The following is a 19474-nucleotide window of genomic DNA, read 5'->3' on the forward strand; positions in this document are numbered from 1 at the left end:
TCAGAAACACGTAGCTTAGGGGATCCCTGGGTGGCTCAGCAGTTTAGCGCCTGCCTTTGGCCCAGGGCGATCCTGGAGTCCCAGGATTGAGTCCCGCGTCAGGCTCCCTGCATGGAGCCTGCTTCTCCCTCTGCCTGTGTCTCTGCCTCTCTCTCTCTCTCTCTCTCTCTCTATCATGAATAAATAAGTAAAATCTTAAAAAAACAAAAACAAAAACAAAAACACATGTAGCTTAGATGTTACCAGCTCTCAGGTCAAATACAACTTATTTGTATGGACAGAAGCCAAGAAGTCTTTATGTTTTTAAATGGTTGCAAAAAGATCAAAACTACTTCACCAATTGAGAATATTATTTGAGGGCAGCTCAGGTGGCTCAGTGGTTTAGTGCCACCTTCAGCCCAGGGCCTGATCCTGGAAACCCGGGGTCCAGTCCCACATTGAGCTCCCTTCATGGCTCCTGCTTCTCCCGCTGCCTCTCTTCCTCTGCCTCTCTCTCTCTCTCTCTGTCTCTCATGAATTTAAAAAAATAAAAAATAAAAATCTTTAAAAAAAAATCCAAAGGTTTTTAAAAATATATATATATATATATATTTTTTTAATTTTTATTTATTTATGATAGTCACAGAGAGAGAGATAGAGAGAGAGGCAGAGACACAGACAGAGGGAGAAGCAGGCTCCATGCACCGGGAGCCTGATGTGGGATTCGATCCCGGGTCTCCAGGATCGCGCCCTAGGCCAAAGGCAGGCGCCAAACCGCTGCGCCACCCAGGGATCCCAAAAAATATATATTTTTTGAACTTCAAATTTTAGCATCCGCCAATCAAGTTTTATTGGAACATAGGGAGACATTGTGTATTGTCTAGTGGCTTGCACTAACTACAATGGCAGAGTTGTGGTCGCTGCTGTTGCCCAGGAAATGTGCCACGCCCTAATGTGGAGCCCCTTACCCTCTGAAAAAGTGGACCTTTCCTTACAGGAGGCAGCTTATTCTGCCAACACCTCAGGGCTCATTACTACCAACTCTGTGCCCAAATTTCTTAGAAGGATCCCATTTATTGGGTGAGGTCTCTCACCCTAATTATCTCATTTTCACTTGATTATCTCTGTAAAGATCCTATTGCTAACTAACTTCACAGCCTGAGGTGCTGGGGGCTAAGAATCCAATACATCCTTTTTTTTTTTTTTTCAATACATCCTTTTTGAACAGATGTAATTAAACATCGAAGTTTGCCCCCTTGCACTCCCATCCATGTCCTTTCACATGCAAAATACATTCACCCCAGCCCAACAAGCCCAGAAGGCTTCATTCTTCCAAGCATCAATTCCAAAATCCCAAAATATCATCTAAATCATAGGTGTATGAGATGGGTATGCTTCATCCTGGGGCAGTATTCCTCTCCATTTGGGAATGTGTGAAACCAGACAGGTTACCTGCTTCCAAAATACAATGATCAGACAGGCATAAAGTAGACTCTCCCATCCCAAAAGGGAGAAATCAGGACAAAGGGTTGTGAGTCTCAAGCAAGTCAAAACCTAAGGGCAAATTCCATTAGAATTTAATAAGGCCTTGGCCAAATGCTCTAAGAGCCCACTGGGGGGTGGCCCTGCCCCTCATCCTGCATGGTGGACACATCTCTGAAATTGAAAGGTGGCTTCACCCTCTGAGACCAAGGAGGTGCTCTACCCTCGGGGTCATTCTTCCTTTCTCTTTAGGGTTCGCCTGTATGCACATCTGAGTTCTGCTGGCCTATTTCCTGCCTGTAGAATCTTGGACATCCAAAGACTTGTCTGTCCCCTCCAGTCCAAGTTGGTAGCATTTCTGCCGAGATGGTTGACACCTAATCTCTTTTTCTGTCCAGAGCATGCTTTTTCACTTTTTGTAATATGGATAATCTGAGAGTCTTCCAAATTTTCAAAATCTAACAATTCATTTTTCAGTTTATCTCTCTGCCCTCTCATATTGTACTGTTAGCAGCAAGAAGTCAGGCCATGCCTTCAGCACTGCTTGAAATCTGTTCAGCTGAACATTCCAGTTCATTATAAGTTCTTATTACAATAAAACACAGTTTAGCCAAGTTTTCTGTCACTTTATTACAAAAATCATGTTTTCCTCCAGTTTTCAATAACCTGTTGCTCACTTCTCTCTGACACCTCATCAGAAGTACCTCTGAAGCATTTCTACCAACAGTATCTTCAGGGCAAGCCAGGCTTTCGTATCAGGTGCCTCACAACTCCCATCCTCTACCACATCCAAACCCTCTTCCACACTTTTAGGTATTTGCTACAGCAGCACCCTATTTTCCAGTACAGAAATCCTTATTCGTTTGCTAGGCTGCCATTACAAAGTACTCCAAAATTAGTGTTTTAAACAACAGCTGCTTACTGTATTACAGTTGCAGAGGCCAGAAGTCTGACATCACGGCACCAGCAGACTCGGTTCTCTCTCAGGTCGCTCTCTTTGGCTTGTAGATGTTCATCCCTTTGTCTCCACATTTTCTCCCATTGTGTATCAATATTTGTGTCCAATTTCCCCTGCCCTTTCATTAAAGATTTTATTTATTTGAGGGAGTGGGCATATTCAAGTTGCTAGGGGCCAAGTGAGAAGGAGAAGCAGAGTCCCCAGTGAGCAGGGAGCTCAACATGAGGCTTGATCCCAGGACCCCGAGATCATGACCCAAGCTAAAGGCAGATGCTTCACTGACTGAGCCACTCAGGTGCCGTGAAATTTTTGTAAGGATACCAGTCATACAGGCTTAGGGCCCATCCCAATAACCTCACTTAAACGTGATTATCTCCATAGACTCTATCTCTAAATAAGGTCCCATCCTGGGGTGTGTGGGTTGGGATCCCAACATCTCTCATGCAAGGATACAATCAGCCCATAACAACAAGGAAATAGCTTGAACACTATAAACCTTGACCTAACACACCTCTATGGAGCACTCCACCCAACTACGGCAGAATGTACATGTTTTCAAGTGTGCAGGGAATATACAGTGTAGACCAAGGGACAGGTCGCAGAACAGACATCAAAAATTTAATGATGGGGTCTTGTCAAAAGGATACTGCAGCCAGCTTAACACTGGCCAAATCTGGAATAGAGCATCCAAATAAATAATGGTAGTAGGTTATTACCAAAAGAATAAAATAAGTCCATGGATCCATATTGATATAAATGTGTAAATATATAAACAAAGAGAAGGGAAAATTCTTCAAAGTGAAATATCACTTGATGCATAAGAATAATCACCACTTGGTAGCCAGCACAGTAATACTTGTGTTAGGCAAGAATCATCCATGAATGCTAAAATTAGGTGGGTGAAAGGGTTATAAAGGAATATTCAATTAATCTTAAAACATCTTCCCATGAGATACTTATTAATTACAATTGGGAAAGTAACTTTACAAAAGAGAAATATGGCATTTACCACCTTAATTAAGCAATCAAAATTATTGCTATTATAGGTACAAATAAATATGGAATTCTCAATAGGATCTCTGAGAAAGACACATCACTTCTTTAGTATTCCTGCCAAAAATGCATAACCTGAATCTAAATCAGGACACATGAATCTAGCAAACCCAGGTTGAGAACCATTCAGCATGAAAACGGCACTTTTAAAAAATGTTGAGGTCATGAGAGACCAAAAGACTGGTCCAGTTTAAAGGTAACTAAACAGGGGTTCCTGGTTGCTCAGAGCCCCATGTGTGGAGTAGAGTTTACCTAAAATAATTAATTAATTAATCTTTAATTTAGAGGAACTAAAGATACATGAAATTGGATGCTGAATCCAAGTTTTGTTTCTTGGACTTTATTAGGACTACTGATGGAACTTGAATAAGTTCTGTGTATTTGATAAAAGTATTGCATGTAGGTTCACTTCCTCAATTTGATAACTTACTATGGTTAGATAATAGCATGAGCTTCTTGGAGATATTCTCTGCAGTGTGCAGGAGCATAGGGGAGTTATGTCTGCAACTCATGCTTCTACCTTTCAAGAGAAGTATGTTCTTTTATAGAGAAAGCAGACATGGTAAAATGTCAACATCTGGGGAATATAGATAAAGTGTATTTAGGAATCTTACTATTCTGTAAATTCTGTAATTCTGTGATTCTTTTCGACTTTTCACTAGTTTCAAATCATTTCTAAATAGTTAAATGAAAAATTATTTTAGCAAGGTCATCAGATATCAGGTCAATATATTCAAATTAATTCTATTTCTACATACCAGAAAAACTTTGTGAAATGAGATTTAACAAAATGAATCCATTTTCAAAAGAATGAAAATACAAAAAAAATTGTGGTATGGGAACTGTTCAGTATCATGATATGGGTTGTTGATACATGAACCTACACATATGATAAAAGAATAAAATGTTTAATACAGGAACAGTGTAAATGAAACAAATCTTAAGGATTGTGGACTGTACTGCGATGTACTGTAGTTTTACAAAACGTTAACATTGGGGTAAACTGGGCAAAGTATAAGGATCTCTATTATTTTTTACACTACAGGTGAAATTTACAATTCTCTCAATAGAAGTTTCAATTAAAACAAGAAATCTAACAAAGATGTAAAAGGGGAATGAATAAACTATTATAATAGTAAATGGGATATTATGTATTATGACATAAACTACAACTGAATAAACCATATGTTCAAGCCCTAGATATATAATACTGTTGAAGGTAAAAATAAAGTGGAATTACATATTATTTAGGCAGGCATGTATCTGTGATAAAATGATGAAACAGAAAAAGCAAGAGAACAATAACCAGAATATTCAGGATGGCATCTGCGTATGTGGAGGAGCAGCAAATAAAGGCTGCAAATTACTTGTAATTTCCTGTTTAATTTCCTATTTCTCAGACTGGGTGACAGATTTTCGAACATTCATGAGAAAGTACTTGTAACTAATGTGAGATGAAAAGAGGACATAAATACAATTTAGAAGGGGATCCCTGGGTGGCTCAGTGGTTTAGCACCTGCCTTTGGCCCAGGGTGCGATCCTGGAGTCCCGGGATCGAGTCCTGTGTCAGGCTCCTGGCATGGAGCCGGCTTCTCCCTCCTCCTGTGTCTCTGCCTCTCTCTCTCTATGCCTATCATAAATAATAAATAAATATTTATTAAAAATAGGGATCCCTGGGTGGCGCAGTGGTTTGGCGCCTGCCTTTGGCCCAGGGCGCGATCCTGGAGACTTGGGATCGAATCCCACGTCAGGCTCCCAGTGCATGGAGCCTGCTTCTCCCTCTGCCTATGTCTCTGCCTCTCTCTCTCTCTCTCACTGTGTGCCTATCATAAATAAATTAAATAAAAAAAAAATAAACTTCTAAAAAAAAAAAAGGTTTGTGTTAAAAAAAATATTTATTAAAAATATAATTTAGAGGGATCCCTGGGTGGCGCAGCGGTTTGGCGCCTGCCTTTGGCCCAGGGCGCGATCCTGGAGACCCAGGATCGAATCCCACGTCGGTCTCCGGGTGCATGGAGCCTGCTTCTCCCTCTGCCTATGTCTCTGCCTCTCTCTCTGTGTGTGTGTGTGTGACTATCATAAATAAATTTAAAAAAAATTAAAAAATATATAATTTAGAATTTTAAAAATTATAGGAGAATAAGGATAACCATGTACCACTAAATATGAAAGATTAGATAAAATTTCTCAATTTTCTTGCAAGTTATACATGACCAAAATAGACCAAGGAGAAAAAGCAAGACTGAATAAATCAGTAACAAATATGACTAAAATTGAATTGTAGTCCAAAATTTCCCTTGATGGAATTGTAGCAAGCTTGGATTATTGAACAGTAAAATTTTACCAAACATTAAAGAACTTGCTCATCATTATGTTATACAAGGAGTGTTATAAAATTTTTAAAGGATAGATTACTCCCAAATTCATTTTAGAATCCTAGTAAAAACTTCATACCAAACCTGGCTAGAGACTATAGAAAAACAGTAATTATAGGCTAATCTAATAGATGAAAATTTTCTTGGTAAAATGGAATCCAGGTTTCTTTCCCCACATATTTGTGTATGTCTGTCTAGGTTGAACTATATGAAATTGATGTAGGAACAAGTTAGGGGTAGATGGGGCTAGGCAGGGAAAGATAAAGGAAAGGGCCAAAGTCAGGTGCCTAGCAATCTGTGGGCTCCCATAAACCCCAAGGACACGGAAAGGCCCAGAGTCAGGATTCTACCCATCCCAAGAAAACAGAGATATGGCAGCAGAAACAGAAAAACATAACAAAACGAAACCCTGGCTTCCTAGCTCCTAGCTCCAAAATGTTAGAGAGTATTTCCCTTTAATGGTTACTAAGAAACTCACCAGACCACAAAGACATAAGTGTTATCAATAGTTCTGGCTCAAACCAAGACTGCACAAGAATCTCGAGGCCACAAGCTTCCTGGTCAGTTCTCAATAAAAGACTACCACCAAAAGCCCTGTGCCGACCCTGTCAGGGCCCCTCTCACTTCTGAGAGCTTTCTCTCTATCTTTGCTTAAACTTCTTTTTTTTAAATTATTATTATTATTTTTAATTTATTTATGATAGGAACACAGTGAGAGAGACAGGCAGAGACACAGGCAGAGGGAGAAGCAGGCTCCATGCACCGGGAGCCTGATGTGGGATTCGATCCCGGATCTCCAGGATCGCGCCCTGGGCCAAAGGCAGACGCCAAACCACTGTGCCACCCAGGGATCCCTTTGCTTAAACTTCTATCTCTTTACTCTATTGTTCGTGAGATTCATTCTTTAACTTTGTGAGACAAGAATCTAGCTCTCCCGTATCAAAATTACTCATAATTGGCCATTTTTGACATATGTGGTGGGTTTTGCTTTCCAAAGATGGCTGTAGCCAAGAGCCAGCCCCTCCTCACCTCCCCTTCCACATTGTGGCTTACTCCTCCCACTGAAGGTCCTGTTTGCTAGTGGTCACTGGAAGCAGCAGAATGTGGTGAAGGCTGCTGCACGCTCTCCTCTCCCCGTGCGCACACACAGACACACAGGCACACACAGGTGCACACACAGAGACACACATGCACAAACACACACAAAGAGATGCACACACAGACACACAGGCACAAACACCACAAAAGGCCATGCAGCTTCTGCTGCCCTAGCTGGAACACTTGCTGCCATGTGGCCAGTCTCTCAGGCTGTGGTGCTGGGGAGGCGCCTACATAGGTTCTGAGGCTACAGGAAGAGAAAGAGATGCCCGTCCAGCCCCCATATGCTCCAGTGCCATCTTCCCAGCTGCACCCACCAGCCAAACAACATTACATGAGACACCCTGAACCAGAACTGCCCAGCCAAACCTGAAATCCTGACCCAAGAGAACCATGAGAGAGACTCATTTTTGTTGTTATATATGCTCAGGTTTTTGGGGTGACGTTTTAGGAAGCAATTGTGATCAGAATAGAAATTTGGCCTGGGAGTGGGGTCCTACTAGCTTTGACACTGGGCAGTGTGCTGAATCCGGAAGATTCCTTTTTTTTAAAGATTTTATTTATTTATTCATGATAGTCACACAGAGAGAGACAGAGAGGCAGAGACACAGGCAGAGGGAGAAGCAGGCTCCACACAGGGAGCCCGACGTGGGACTCGATCCCAGATCTCCAGGACTGCGCCCCGGCCAAAGGCAGGCGCCAAACCGCTGCGCCACCCAGGGATCCCATGAATCTGGAAGATTCCTGAGGAAACTATTGGTGAAAACCTGAAGGGCTCTTGGAAAGGGTATTAGAAGAACCTAGAGGTCATCAAAGAGATTGTTGGTGCAAGCTGGACAGAACACGAGAAAAGTGTTACATGGGGAGAGGTAAAGGCAGACAAGTTATCAATGTTGCCATCTAATGTAAATGAAAGATAAAAAACCTACCTAATGCCCTCAAAGGAAATAACCCAGTTTTCCAGGCACAGTGCTTGGGTTCAACCTGGTTTTTTTCTCACTACTTTTAATACAATTTGAGAGCAGAGAGAAGAACTAAAAACAGAACAATTCCTCAGAAGAGCTGTTAAGTGGCCCAGTCTTTCTGCTAATAAAGTGTCTCCAAACTAAGAAATGCCCTCATGGACTATAAAACCCTTAGGTAAGATTTTGGAGAGATTTAAGGGGTAGAACCCCTCCAGACAAAAAAAAAATGCTTTCTGAGGACTTCAGGGGCTGCCTCTGTGGACCCTCAAACAACAGATCTTCTAAGTCAGGCTGTGGCCTCACAGCAGGCTCCCTGCCCACAGCAGAGGCAGTCTTATCTCTAAGAGACTTGGGGGGATGTGGCTTTTGTCTAATTGTTACATAAAAAGCCCACAAAGTTTTCCCCTGCAACAACACTTATATAATTACCAAACTCCTCCTCCACCCAGGCGCCCCTGGGGGGAGAATCATTTTGAAGAAAATTTCATACAACCTCAATTCCCAAGAATATTTTCCATCACTTGAAGTTGGAGACATGCTAATTATAGAGTTAACATGAGTGTTGGGAGTGCTTAATAAAAAAAGAAAAAGGTGAAATTGCCAAATGCGTAGAAAGAAAAACACAGGACAAAAAATTATGATATGTCTCAGTGTAGTGTTTACAGTAAAAAATGAAAAAAAAAAAAGCTAAGTGTAAACTGAAAAATAGTATAAACACACATACACTACAAGGTTTTGAACAGTGATATAACTTGGACTGAAAAGGACCAAACTACAAACTAAAAAGAGATCTTTGGACTCAACTTTTTGGAGGAGGGAGTCTGAGGTCACTTGCAAACAGGATCACTTCCTATGAATAAGGAAAGATGATGACTCAGATGGCAGAACCAAGATCCAAAAGGTGCCGCCAAGAGCTAGGAAGAACCCCAAGAGAACAGGACCAGTTGGTACCTGGTAACATGTATGCAGTGGGATTTAGGAATTTCTATGGACCAGTGACTGCTGTGTGGGGATCCTCTTGTCCCCAGCGCTGAACAGGAGTATCTGTAGCAGTTTTCCTGTGTGTGGCCCACGGGCGTATTTTGGGTGAAAAGATGGAAATACTCTCATTTAACCTTAATTTCCTTAGGTGTGCATCTCCAAATACAGCCACACTGGAGTTAGGATTTCAACAAAGGAATTTTGGAAGCACACAAATATTCAGTCCATAGTACATTTATTAGCCAGTAAGAAAATACACCAGGGAAAAAAAACTCATGTTCATAATATCAATAGGAATGATAAGCATTTTAGGAATACCTCTGATACGAGGTTGGAAACTATCTAGGAATAGGTCTCTTAACTTACATAAACGGGGCAACTGGGTGGCTCTGGTTAAGCACTGGACTCTTGATTTCAGCTCAGGTCATGATCTCAGGATCCTGGGATGGAGTCTTGCATCGGGCTCCGTGCTCAACAGGGAGTCTGCTTCTCCCTCTCCCTACACTCTCTTTCTCTCTCTCAAATAAATAAAATCTTTTTAAAAAATTAAAAAACCATAAAGTCTTAATTTTTTAAAAAATTGAAAAATTCAAAGATATACGACATTGATGGAGTAAATGTAATAAAATACTAATATTTACAAAATATACATTTAATATAATTCCAGTCAGAACAATAAAAGCATTTTCTTTCTTGAAACGAGACAGATCTTAACATGAAAAAGAAAGTTTACAGGTCTCAAACTGTCCAAGACAATCATGAACAAGCACAGTTAGAAGAGCTTTCCCTTCTACAAGAGGTTTCTATTTCAGCTAGAATAACAAAACAATGATATTCATACAGTGATAGACTAATAGGTGATGGAACAGAAAGTATCCCAGAAAGAATACCTTGGACACATGGAAATTTGGGATATAAAAGAAATAAATTCATACATATTGAAGAAAGAATGGGAGATTTGATACTTGGCAGTATGGGCTGGATTGTGTCCCCGCCTCCAAACTCCTGAAGTCCTAACCCCAGCACCTTAGGAAGTGGCTGTATTTGGAAACAGTGGCTTTAAAGAGAAAATGAAGGTAAAATAGAGTTATAGAGATGACCTCAATCTGAAATGACTGGTGTCCTTATAAGAGGAGATTAGGACAGAGACGCACACAGAGGAATGACGATGTGAGGAAATAGCCACCTACAAGCCAAGGAGAGAGTCCCTGGAAGAAACCACATCTGCCAACACCTTGATCTCACACTTGTCATGTTCAAAATGTTGACAAAACAAATTTGTTTACCCCCCCCCCCCCCAGTCTGTGGTACTTTTTTATTTTTTTTTATTTATTTATGATAGTCACACACACAGAGAGAGGCAGAGACAGAGGCAGAGGGAGAAGCAGGCTCCATGCACCGGGAGCCTGATGTGGGATTCGATCTAGGGTCTCCCGGATTGCGCCCCGGGCCAAAGGCAGGCGCCAAACCGCTGCGCCACCCAGGGATCCCTCTGTGGTACTTTGTTATGGCAGTCCTAATGTTCCCAGTGCAGGAGTTGGCATTGTGTGAATGGTCTGGTTCCTGGATTCCCCATGGAAGATTTACATGAGGATCTTCTCACAGATAAAGACAGCCCAATGGTGGGAAGTACCAGGCCCCAAGCAGCGTAGACAGTACTGTCCCCAGAAGGGAGAGCAGGCAGGTCCAGAGGGCAGCTGAACCGGGGTCAGGACTGTCTTTTCATGTTTTGTGTAGGACATGAAGATTTTGGTTCTACAGGGTTCTAGGCCATCCTCCCCCGCAGGGGAGGTAAGGTGGAGGAGCTGAAGCCACCTGGCATAGGTATTATAATAACCGCAGCGGTCATCCTGGGGGCAGAAGTAGAAGAGGAGAGCACAAGTTTGTAATTGTGGCTCTGTCTGCCAGCCCCAGGGCATTAGAAGGCACAAGGCCAAGATGTTGAAAACCACAAGATCAGGAGGCTGTGCCCTCAGCCTTCTACCATGTGACCTGTTTATCCCACCCCTCCACCCCCGCCATCCCTCTCCTGTCTGCCTACTCTATCCTAGCAAACCAGTATACTTGGAATTAGGAAATTAGCTTCCCATTTGGAAACAAAATGAAATTAGATCAATACTTCACACTATATGCATACACACAACTCCAGAAAGATTAAAACTTAAATGTCAAAGCAAAATGCTAATGTATTATTAGACAATACAAGGAAATATTTTATGATACCAAGATGGAGAAAGATGTCTTTTTTTTTTTCTCTTTCAAGAGAAAGATTTAACAAAACACATAAGAAAACCATAAACGAAAATCTAGATATATTTTATAACGCCAAAACTAAAATCTGGGGCGCCTAGTGGCTCAGACAGTGAAGCATCGGCCTCTGGCTCAGGTCATGATCCCAGAGTCCTGAGATCCAGCCCCTTGTCAGGTTCCCTATCAGTGGGGGCTCTGGTCTCCCTCTGCTGCTCCCTCCGCTCATTCTCACTCTCTCTCTCTCCCTCAAATGAATAAATAAAATCTTTAAAGAAAAAAACTAAACTAAAATCTAAGGGGCCAACATTTTTAGTTTTATTTATTTCAAAAGACGTTTAAAAATTTTATTTGAGAGAGAGAGAGAGAGCATGAGTGGGAGGGGGGTAGACGGAGGAGCAGGCTCCCCGCTGAGCAGGGAGCTCTATATTGGGCTGGATCCCAGAACCCTGAGATTATGACCTGAGCTGAGGGCAAATACTCAACCAACCAAGCCACCCAGGACCAATATTTTTATAAACAAAGTTCATAGACAAGGAATAAACAAAAAAATTAAAACATGCTGTGTATTGTGGATTAGTAAATTCAGCTCCATGAATTTAGTAGAAAAAGTTAACCTGACAGAAAAATAAGCAAAGGGTAATTGACAATCTATGAAATAAAACCCCAGTCATGGGAAATATATATACTTCAGCAGTAATCACCAAAACACATTACCAATATGTTCTGCATTTCAAATACTACTCCCAATTTTTAAAATCCCAGTCTCAGGTATCCATATCCTGCCATGAAGTCCTCCTGATGTTCCAATATTAAGCAGCACACCAGCTTTATAGTTATGTCTATATTTTAAATGTTAAATCAGCAAATGATTTTTCCCCCTAATTTGTTATTTTTAAAAGCTCTAGAATGCATTTCTAGGTCTAAAATATTTCATTCCGGATGCCTGGGTGGTTCAGTGGTTGAGCATCTGCCTTCCCTTCAGGTCATGATCCTGGGGTCACGGGATCGAGTCCTTTATCAGGCTCCTCACTGGGAACGTGCTTCTCCCTCTGCTTGTGAATAAATAAATAAAATCTTAAAAATAAGGAATAAAATGTTTGTTTCATCTTATTGAGGTGATTATATTTTCCCTTTGACTTACTGATGGGGAATATTAACCAATATCCCGAGGTGTCACCAGCTCCTCTGTTGATAATTTCTTAGGATTTCAGGGCTGGTCGTCATGATCAGGTTTTGTCTTAGTCAAACCATGTCCATTTGGGTCTTTATGGTACCTAACATTCCTCCTCCCATTTCCTCTGGAAGTTTTATATGTAAGAATTTTCCAATCACTCGATGTTCGGAAGAATTCCCTGGAAACCCAGTGATTGCTGGATTTTGCAGAGTCTCTGGAATTGTCTTCATTTGTATCCATGAGGTGGTTTTCTGCTCACTTGAGTCAAATCTGACACTTGCACTCCGGGGAATTCCGCCCTTCTCACGTTTTCCTGCTAACTCCGATCGACTTAACGTAAATGGACCAATACTGTTTGTATTTCCTCAACTGAATTCACAAACCTGTTGTCTTTTCTTTATTTCTTCCTTTTTCTCACGTCCTGGTGGATTCGGAGTCCTGGTCTGAGGCAATCCTAACCCCCACCCCTCCCCCGCCCGCGTCTCTCGCAGGCGCGCGTCCCCGCCCCTCGCTCCCGGGCGGGCGAGGTCCCAGAGACCCCCGCTCCTCGGACGCCGCGACGCCTGCGTGCCGCGAAGCCTTCTGGGAAATGTAGTTCGAAGGCGGCTTCCCGGTGTGAAACTGAGCCCCCGAAAAAAGAAAAAAGGAAACAGCAACTACAAAGGCGTCTTTCTCTCGCGCACGCGTACTCGCGTGGCACGGCCACTGACGCCTCCGGGTTGCGCCCTTCTCTTTGTCCTTCGCCTCCAAGCGGGAGGCGAGTGTGGGCGTTCCGCGCGCGTGCCCGCGTGCCCGTGCGCGCCCCCCGGCTCCGCCGCAGTCGGAGCAGGATTCCGCGGACCCCCCGGCGGCGCACGGAGGCTGGTGGACCTGGAGGCCGTGAGGGCGGGGGCCGCTGGGCCGGGTCACGTGTCTTCTGGGCCTGCGCGTCCGACGGCGGAGGCCTGGGGTGGGTGCCGGCGTCGCTGCGAGTCCGGGGTCGGGTTTCCCCGGGCGGGCGGTTGGGGGGCGTGCGGGGGCGTCGGGGGGGGGGGTCGGCGCGGGTCCGGGAGGCCCTTCCCCCCCGCCCAGTCCCGAGGCCTCTGGGCCCCGCTCCGGGCTGTGGCGGTCGTGGGGGGTGTGCGTCGGCGGCCGCGGTTCGGCCTTGGGGCCCCTTCCCTGCGGCCGCCTCCGGCCCGGCCGCCCTGTCGCCACCGTGGGTGGTCCTGCTCGGGTTTGGGGCGTCTACTCCGCGCCCCGCGTGGACGCCCCACTCAACGATTTCGGGGTCTCCGGTTCATCGCCTGGAAATGAGAATGAGGGCGTGAAGAGAAAGGATCCCCCCCCCCCCCCCCGGTTCTGATGTTTCTTGTCATTAAAGCATTTATTTTAATTACTGTTTACTTTGGTTCAGCTAGGTGTGGTGGACTGAAATCCGCTTGCCTGCTGTGTTCTCGGGTTAAGGACTTTAACATTAAAAAAAAATATATATATATATATATTGTTTAAAGATTTATTTGAGGGAGAGAGCATAAGCAGGAGGAGGGAAGAGAAGGGAAGGCAGAGGGAAAAGCAGGGAGCTGAGGCGGGGCTGGATCCCGGGATCTCAGGATCATGACCTGAGCCACCCTGGTGTCTCCTCTTTTTTATAAAGTTAAAACCTGTTCACTGCAGTCAGTTTAGAGCAACTTGGTAAATAGACTCCAGTGAACATCTTTCATGGTCCGTCACCAGGAGCTAGTTACTGTTAACATTGGTCCGTTTTTTGTAGTCGCGTTATAGTTTTAGTACACCTCATATTTCCTTAAAAAAGCAAAATTGGGAGTATGCTGCTTAAAGCCATTATGATCTATCATATATATCTTTCCTTACAGTGGACTATATTTTGTTCTTGCAGGGAGTTTTTTCGGCTGGCCACTAAGAAGAACATATTTTTCTTTTGTTTTGTTTGTCTCTTTGGTTTTTTTTTTTTTTTTTTTTCCTTTGGTTTGTTTTTAAGTAGGCTCCACACCCAGTGTGGAGTCCAGGGCGGGGCTTGAACTCACCCCCCTGAGGTTGAGACCTGAGCAAAGATCAGGAGTCCGGCACTTATCCAACTGAGCCACCCAGGCCCCTTCTTCCTTTGTCTTTATTCCTGGTCTGCTATGGTGCTGATATTTGTGGACAGGGGATTGGATGGCACCACTCCTGAAACTTAAACAGAGGCTCTGGAGGCCTTTGCCCACTCCTGTGGAGGGGCTGTGACTGCAGATCTCCAGGGACACTAAGTGAGACCCGTGGCCCAGAAGCGCCACTTCATAGGGGTGTCATCGATGTTGGGCAAGTTGCTGAACCTCTGTGCCTTATCACTTCATCATGGGTGCCCGATGCATTAAGACAATATGATTATGAATATGTCATAGTAAGGAAGTAAATGTTATTTTTTGTTATCCTCTACCTTTCCCCTGAAATTCCTTTGGAACTTGATGCTGCGTAGAACTACGGGAGGATGATGAAGGTTGCTCCTTTGTGCTGAAGACAAATGGGAGAGCGGTCACAGAAGTTGCCAAGGTAGGCAGAGCAGTCGGGTTAGATTGGGCCCGTCCTACTTTGAGGAGCTTAGGCTTCATTTGCTGAGCAGACACATGGAAGATAACCTCAAAACTTTTAACTTTCAAAGCCAACCTTCAAAAACACATTTGTTTGAATTGGAATAAGATTGAGTCACCATTTTTCTGAATAACAAATATTCGAAATCCTACCACACTGATGGTTTGTCATACCTTGTTCACCTGAAATTCTCAATTCTATGTAATTTCTGTAGTAAGTCTGCATCTTTTTTTTTTTTTTAGCTCCTTGAGAGGGAATCAGGGAGGGACAAAGGTAGGGGGGAGAGAGTCTCAGGCAGACTAGACTCCCTGCTGAGGACAGAGCCCAACTCAGGGCTCGATTCTGATTCCAGGGGATCCTGAGATCACAAACTGAGCCTAGACTCAGAGTCAGATGCTCAACTGACAGAGCCCCCAGGTGCCCCATGAGTACACATCATTTTAACATGACAGGAGTTTTCTACTCTTGGTAAGTTCTCATTGAAACCCAAGTAAACTTCACTGAATAGTCTGACAACAATTCCACAGGAAATACTAAAGTCACTTTGTGAATTTGGCTGTCTGCCTAAGGAAATGGCTTGAATGATAAGCATCATTTTATTTGTCACAATGCCAGAATTTTTATTATGTGAAATGAAGTAAAAGCAGATATAATGCAAAGCAAATGACATTTGTTGTGGGTATAATTTACTGGTTTGTGGTGTGTGTATGTTTGGGGGTGAGGGGATAAATCTTAAAAAAAAGAAATACAAAATAATGAATTACTTCTGTGTAATGTGTGAGATACAAAACCAGCTTTATTTTTCTTTAGGTATTAATCATTTCTGTTCATTAAATAATCCAGTTTTACTTGTGACTTTGAAATGCCATATTTATTGCATACTAAATTTTACTTATTTTATGGAGACGGTGTCAAATGTGTTTTTAATTATTTGATTTTATAATACATGTTACTGTTACATGAATGTGTACACCTTGATTATTTTATATTTCTTTTAAAGATTTATTTATTTGGGAGTGCCGTGCGAGTTGGGGGGAGGGGAAGAGGGAGAGAATCTTTAAGTAGACTCCCCACTGCCCTGAGATCATGACCTGAGCCAAAATAAAGAGTCCGTTTAACCAACGGAGTCATCCAGGCACCGCAGTTATTTTGTATTTCTAAAGGTGTCAAAGCTATTCTTGAAACTTTTTTTTTCCAGATGAATCTTAGAATTGCTTATTAAAGAAAACCTTTTTCAGATATGATTGCAGTAGACTTAAAGATATAATCATTTGGGGCTAACTTACTTCCACTGTGAAGTCTTCATATCCCTGAGCAAGACCAGATTATACATTTATGAAGCCTATTTTTGTAGTCCCTGTTGGTGGTTTTAGTTTGTTTCATATGGGTCTTATATGCCTCTTGTCTGCTTATATTCCTGCGTAATTTCTATGTTTTTTTCTTTTAGAGTAGATTTTATTTTCTACCTTTTAATTGTTTTATATGAAGATGCTGTGGATATCAGAGAAGTATATTTATTGACTTGGAAAGATGCTCTTTGCACAGTAGGGGGAAAAAAGAAACCAAGTGGTTTTAAAAATACTTATATTTTTGTTAAAATTATCCAAATGGGGGATGCCTGGGTGGCTCAGTGGTTGAGCATCTGCCTTCAGCTCAGGGCATGATCCCAGAGTCCTGGGATCGAGTCCCACATCAGGGTCTTCGCAGGAAGTCTGCTTCTCCCTCTACCTATGTCTCTGCCTCTCTGTGTATGTGTCTCTAATGGATAATAAAGTCTTTAAAAAAAAATTTATCTAAATGGTTTTCCCATCTCCTAAGAATGATTGTGGTGTGGTGATAGAGGTAATAGTTGTTCCTTATTTATTTATTTATTTTTAAAGATGTTATTTATTTATTCATGAGAGACACACAGAGAGAGGCAGAGACACAGTCAGAGGGAGAATCAGGCTCCCTGTGGGTAACCTAATGCAGGACTTGGTTCCAGGACCGTAGGATCATGACCTGAGACAAAAGTGGACCCCTCAGCCACTGAGCCACCCAGGCATCCCTTATTTCTTATGTAGCTTGAATACATTTCTGAATTTTGCCATCATTTTTCACTGTTGCAATAATGATTATAGCTAAAACTTGTATAGTGCTCATGTATGTCAGCTCCTGTATTAAGATGCATGTATTTTCACTATTAAAGATGTAAAGACATTGTCATTTCTTGTTCTGAGCTGGTGCTGAAGTTTGAATCATGACATGAAAGGGAAGAGCTTTCTTTTTAACTACTGTCCTTTGGTATGATTTGGGGACAGCAGGCCGTTCATCATTTGTGTTTCTGTGGAAATACGGTGACTGAATGTGTGCACAGATATAAGAGCTAATTCGAGGATGTATGGTATGTGTCTGCGTAAGTACACACACCACATGATTTTAGTAGTAAGTGCCTCGAATGTAGCAAGAAAGAAAAACAGTATTCCCGTTCTGCTCCCAAACACCTATGTAGTCAGGGGCACACTGAGTCACTCTAAAGACTTCTGCTTGCTTTGAGTAAAGTGGGGATTATGTTAAATGCCCCCTGGGTTCTCTGTGAGGGTCAAATTATAAAGTGCTTAGTATTTTCCCTTAATTAGAGAAAGCATTCGTATCTTAGCTGTTATTACAAGGAATAATCTTTTCCTTTTATTATTTCATATATTCCTCAGAATCTCACCAATAAATGGACCCAAAGGTCCACTTTATCCTCACAATTTTAGCAAGTGAAAAAAGGAGGCTTAAAAGCCAAGAAAGGAGCATGAGTATGGAGTGCCATTACAGTGATTAAAGCATAATTTTTCTAAAATCCACAACTGCTATGTGTCCAACAAAATATCTTTAAACACATAATCCAAATATCAACAGGATTAACAAGGTAACATTTACCAATTTATAATCTTATTGGGAGATTTTAACATATTTCCATCAGAAATTGATTGAGCTGGCAGACATAAATTGAGAGGTTTATAGAAGACTTTTGTAGGGAGCTGTGGCTCATAAAGATGAAGTTAGTCTGTTTTTGCCCAAAGCCATGTAGCCTGTGAAGGGGAAAGCTGATTGAAACTCAATTCTGTTTTTTTTTTTTTTTTTTTAAGATTTTATTCATGAGAGAGAGAGAGAGAGGGGCAGAAACATAGGCAGAGGGAGAAGCAGGCTCTTCATAGGGAGCCTGATGCAGGACTTAATCCTGGGACCTGGGATCACGGTTTGAGCCAAAGGTAGACGTTCAGCTGCTGAGCCACCCAGGCATCCCTCAAATCTGTTCTAATATATATAAAAAATAGTGAAAGGGAATATAAAGGAAGGGAAAAGAAATGTTGGGAAATATCAGGAAGGGAGACAGAACATAAAGACTCCTAACTCTGGGAAACGAACTAGGGGTGGTGGAAGGGGAGGAGGGCGGGGGGGTGGAGGGGAATGGGTGACGGGCACTGAGGCGGACACTTGACGGGTTAAGCACTGGGTGTTTTTCTGTATGTTGGTAAATTGAACACCAATAAAAATTAATTAAAAAAAAATCTGTTCTAATACAAACCATTTAAGCTCTCCAAAATTCCATCTGCCGAAAATAGACTTGTACTTCATTGCGCCTGTTTTTTATTTTTTAATTTTATTTATTTATTTATTTATTTTCATTGCGTCTGTTAAAGTAATTTATCCTGCAGTGTCCAGAGTGAGCGGTGAATGGATATCAGAATTACTTTATTTCTGATACTTCTTTATCTGTCTGCCAGATCATAGACTTCTGTTCTTTTTTTGCACTATATCCTGTTCCTATCCCAGGATAGCCCTAGTTCAGTTATATAGATACACAGATGAGGGATGCCTGGGTGGCTCAGTGGCTGAGTGCCTATCTTTGGCTCAGGGTGTGATCCCGGAGTCCTGGGATTGAGTCCCACATCAGGCTCCCTGTGGGGAGTCTGCTTCTCCCTCTGCTTAGGTCTCTGCCTCTCTTGTGTGTCTCTCTCATGAATGAATAAATAAAACCTTTAAAAAAAAAAAAAAAGAAAAACACAGATGATTGTGAATTCCTCATTCCTAGCAAGAGTTCCCAGGTCTTAGGTGTGGTGTGAATATCCAATTAAAGTACCTTTGGGGCAGCCCCGGTGGCGCAGCGGTTTAGCGCCGCCTGCAGCCCAGGGTGTGATCCTGGAGACCCTGGATCGAGTCCTGCGTCAGGCTCTCTGTATGATGCCTGCTTCTCCCTCTGCCTGTGTCTCTGCCCCTCTCTCTCTCTCTCTCTCTCTGTCTGTCTCTATGAATAAATAAATAAAATCTTTAAAAAATAAATAAATAAAATAAAGTACCTTTGTTCCTAAGTCCACAGATCCTGGATACTCAAGCGAGCCTGCTCATGTGACACAGTAAAGGCACTCTTGGAGACGGGAACCTGTTCATGGTGTGAAAGACCTGGCCGTGGCCTCATAGAGGCCTCATAGAGGCTCAGGGTGGGGCAGATCTCAGATGTGCTACTCATCTTGCACAGGCAACAGAAAATGACCATGTTACAGGTGAGGTGATTGTTTCTTCTCCATTATTTTCCAGGGGATTAGAAGAGGTATGTATATCT

The 19474-nt window shown here is 42.6% G+C and overlaps 1 protein-coding gene across 5 annotated transcripts in view; it reads left to right on the forward strand.

Annotated features, from left to right (window-relative positions):
• ZNF84 (zinc finger protein 84) overlaps positions 1-19474 on the forward strand; it is a 46360-nt gene that overhangs the window by 7185 nt on the left and 19701 nt on the right. The window contains exons 1-4 of one of the 5 annotated variants that reach the window (XM_041729107.1): positions 12930-13264; positions 14192-14844; positions 15236-15351; positions 19225-19415. In XM_041729107.1, coding sequence (XP_041585041.1) covers positions 19401-19415 — 15 coding nt within the window. In that variant the 5' untranslated portion in view covers positions 12930-13264; positions 14192-14844; positions 15236-15351; positions 19225-19400. Of the gene's footprint in view, positions 1-12929; positions 13265-14191; positions 14845-15235; positions 15352-19224; positions 19416-19474 lie in introns of those variants that run through there. The other 4 variants (XM_041729105.1, XM_041729104.1, XM_041729103.1 and 1 more) reach the window with 4 other exon arrangements.

The sequence above is a fragment of the Vulpes lagopus genome, chromosome 14, assembly GCF_018345385.1.
Source record: "Vulpes lagopus strain Blue_001 chromosome 14, ASM1834538v1, whole genome shotgun sequence".
NCBI classification, from domain to species: Eukaryota; Metazoa; Chordata; class Mammalia; order Carnivora; family Canidae; genus Vulpes; species Vulpes lagopus.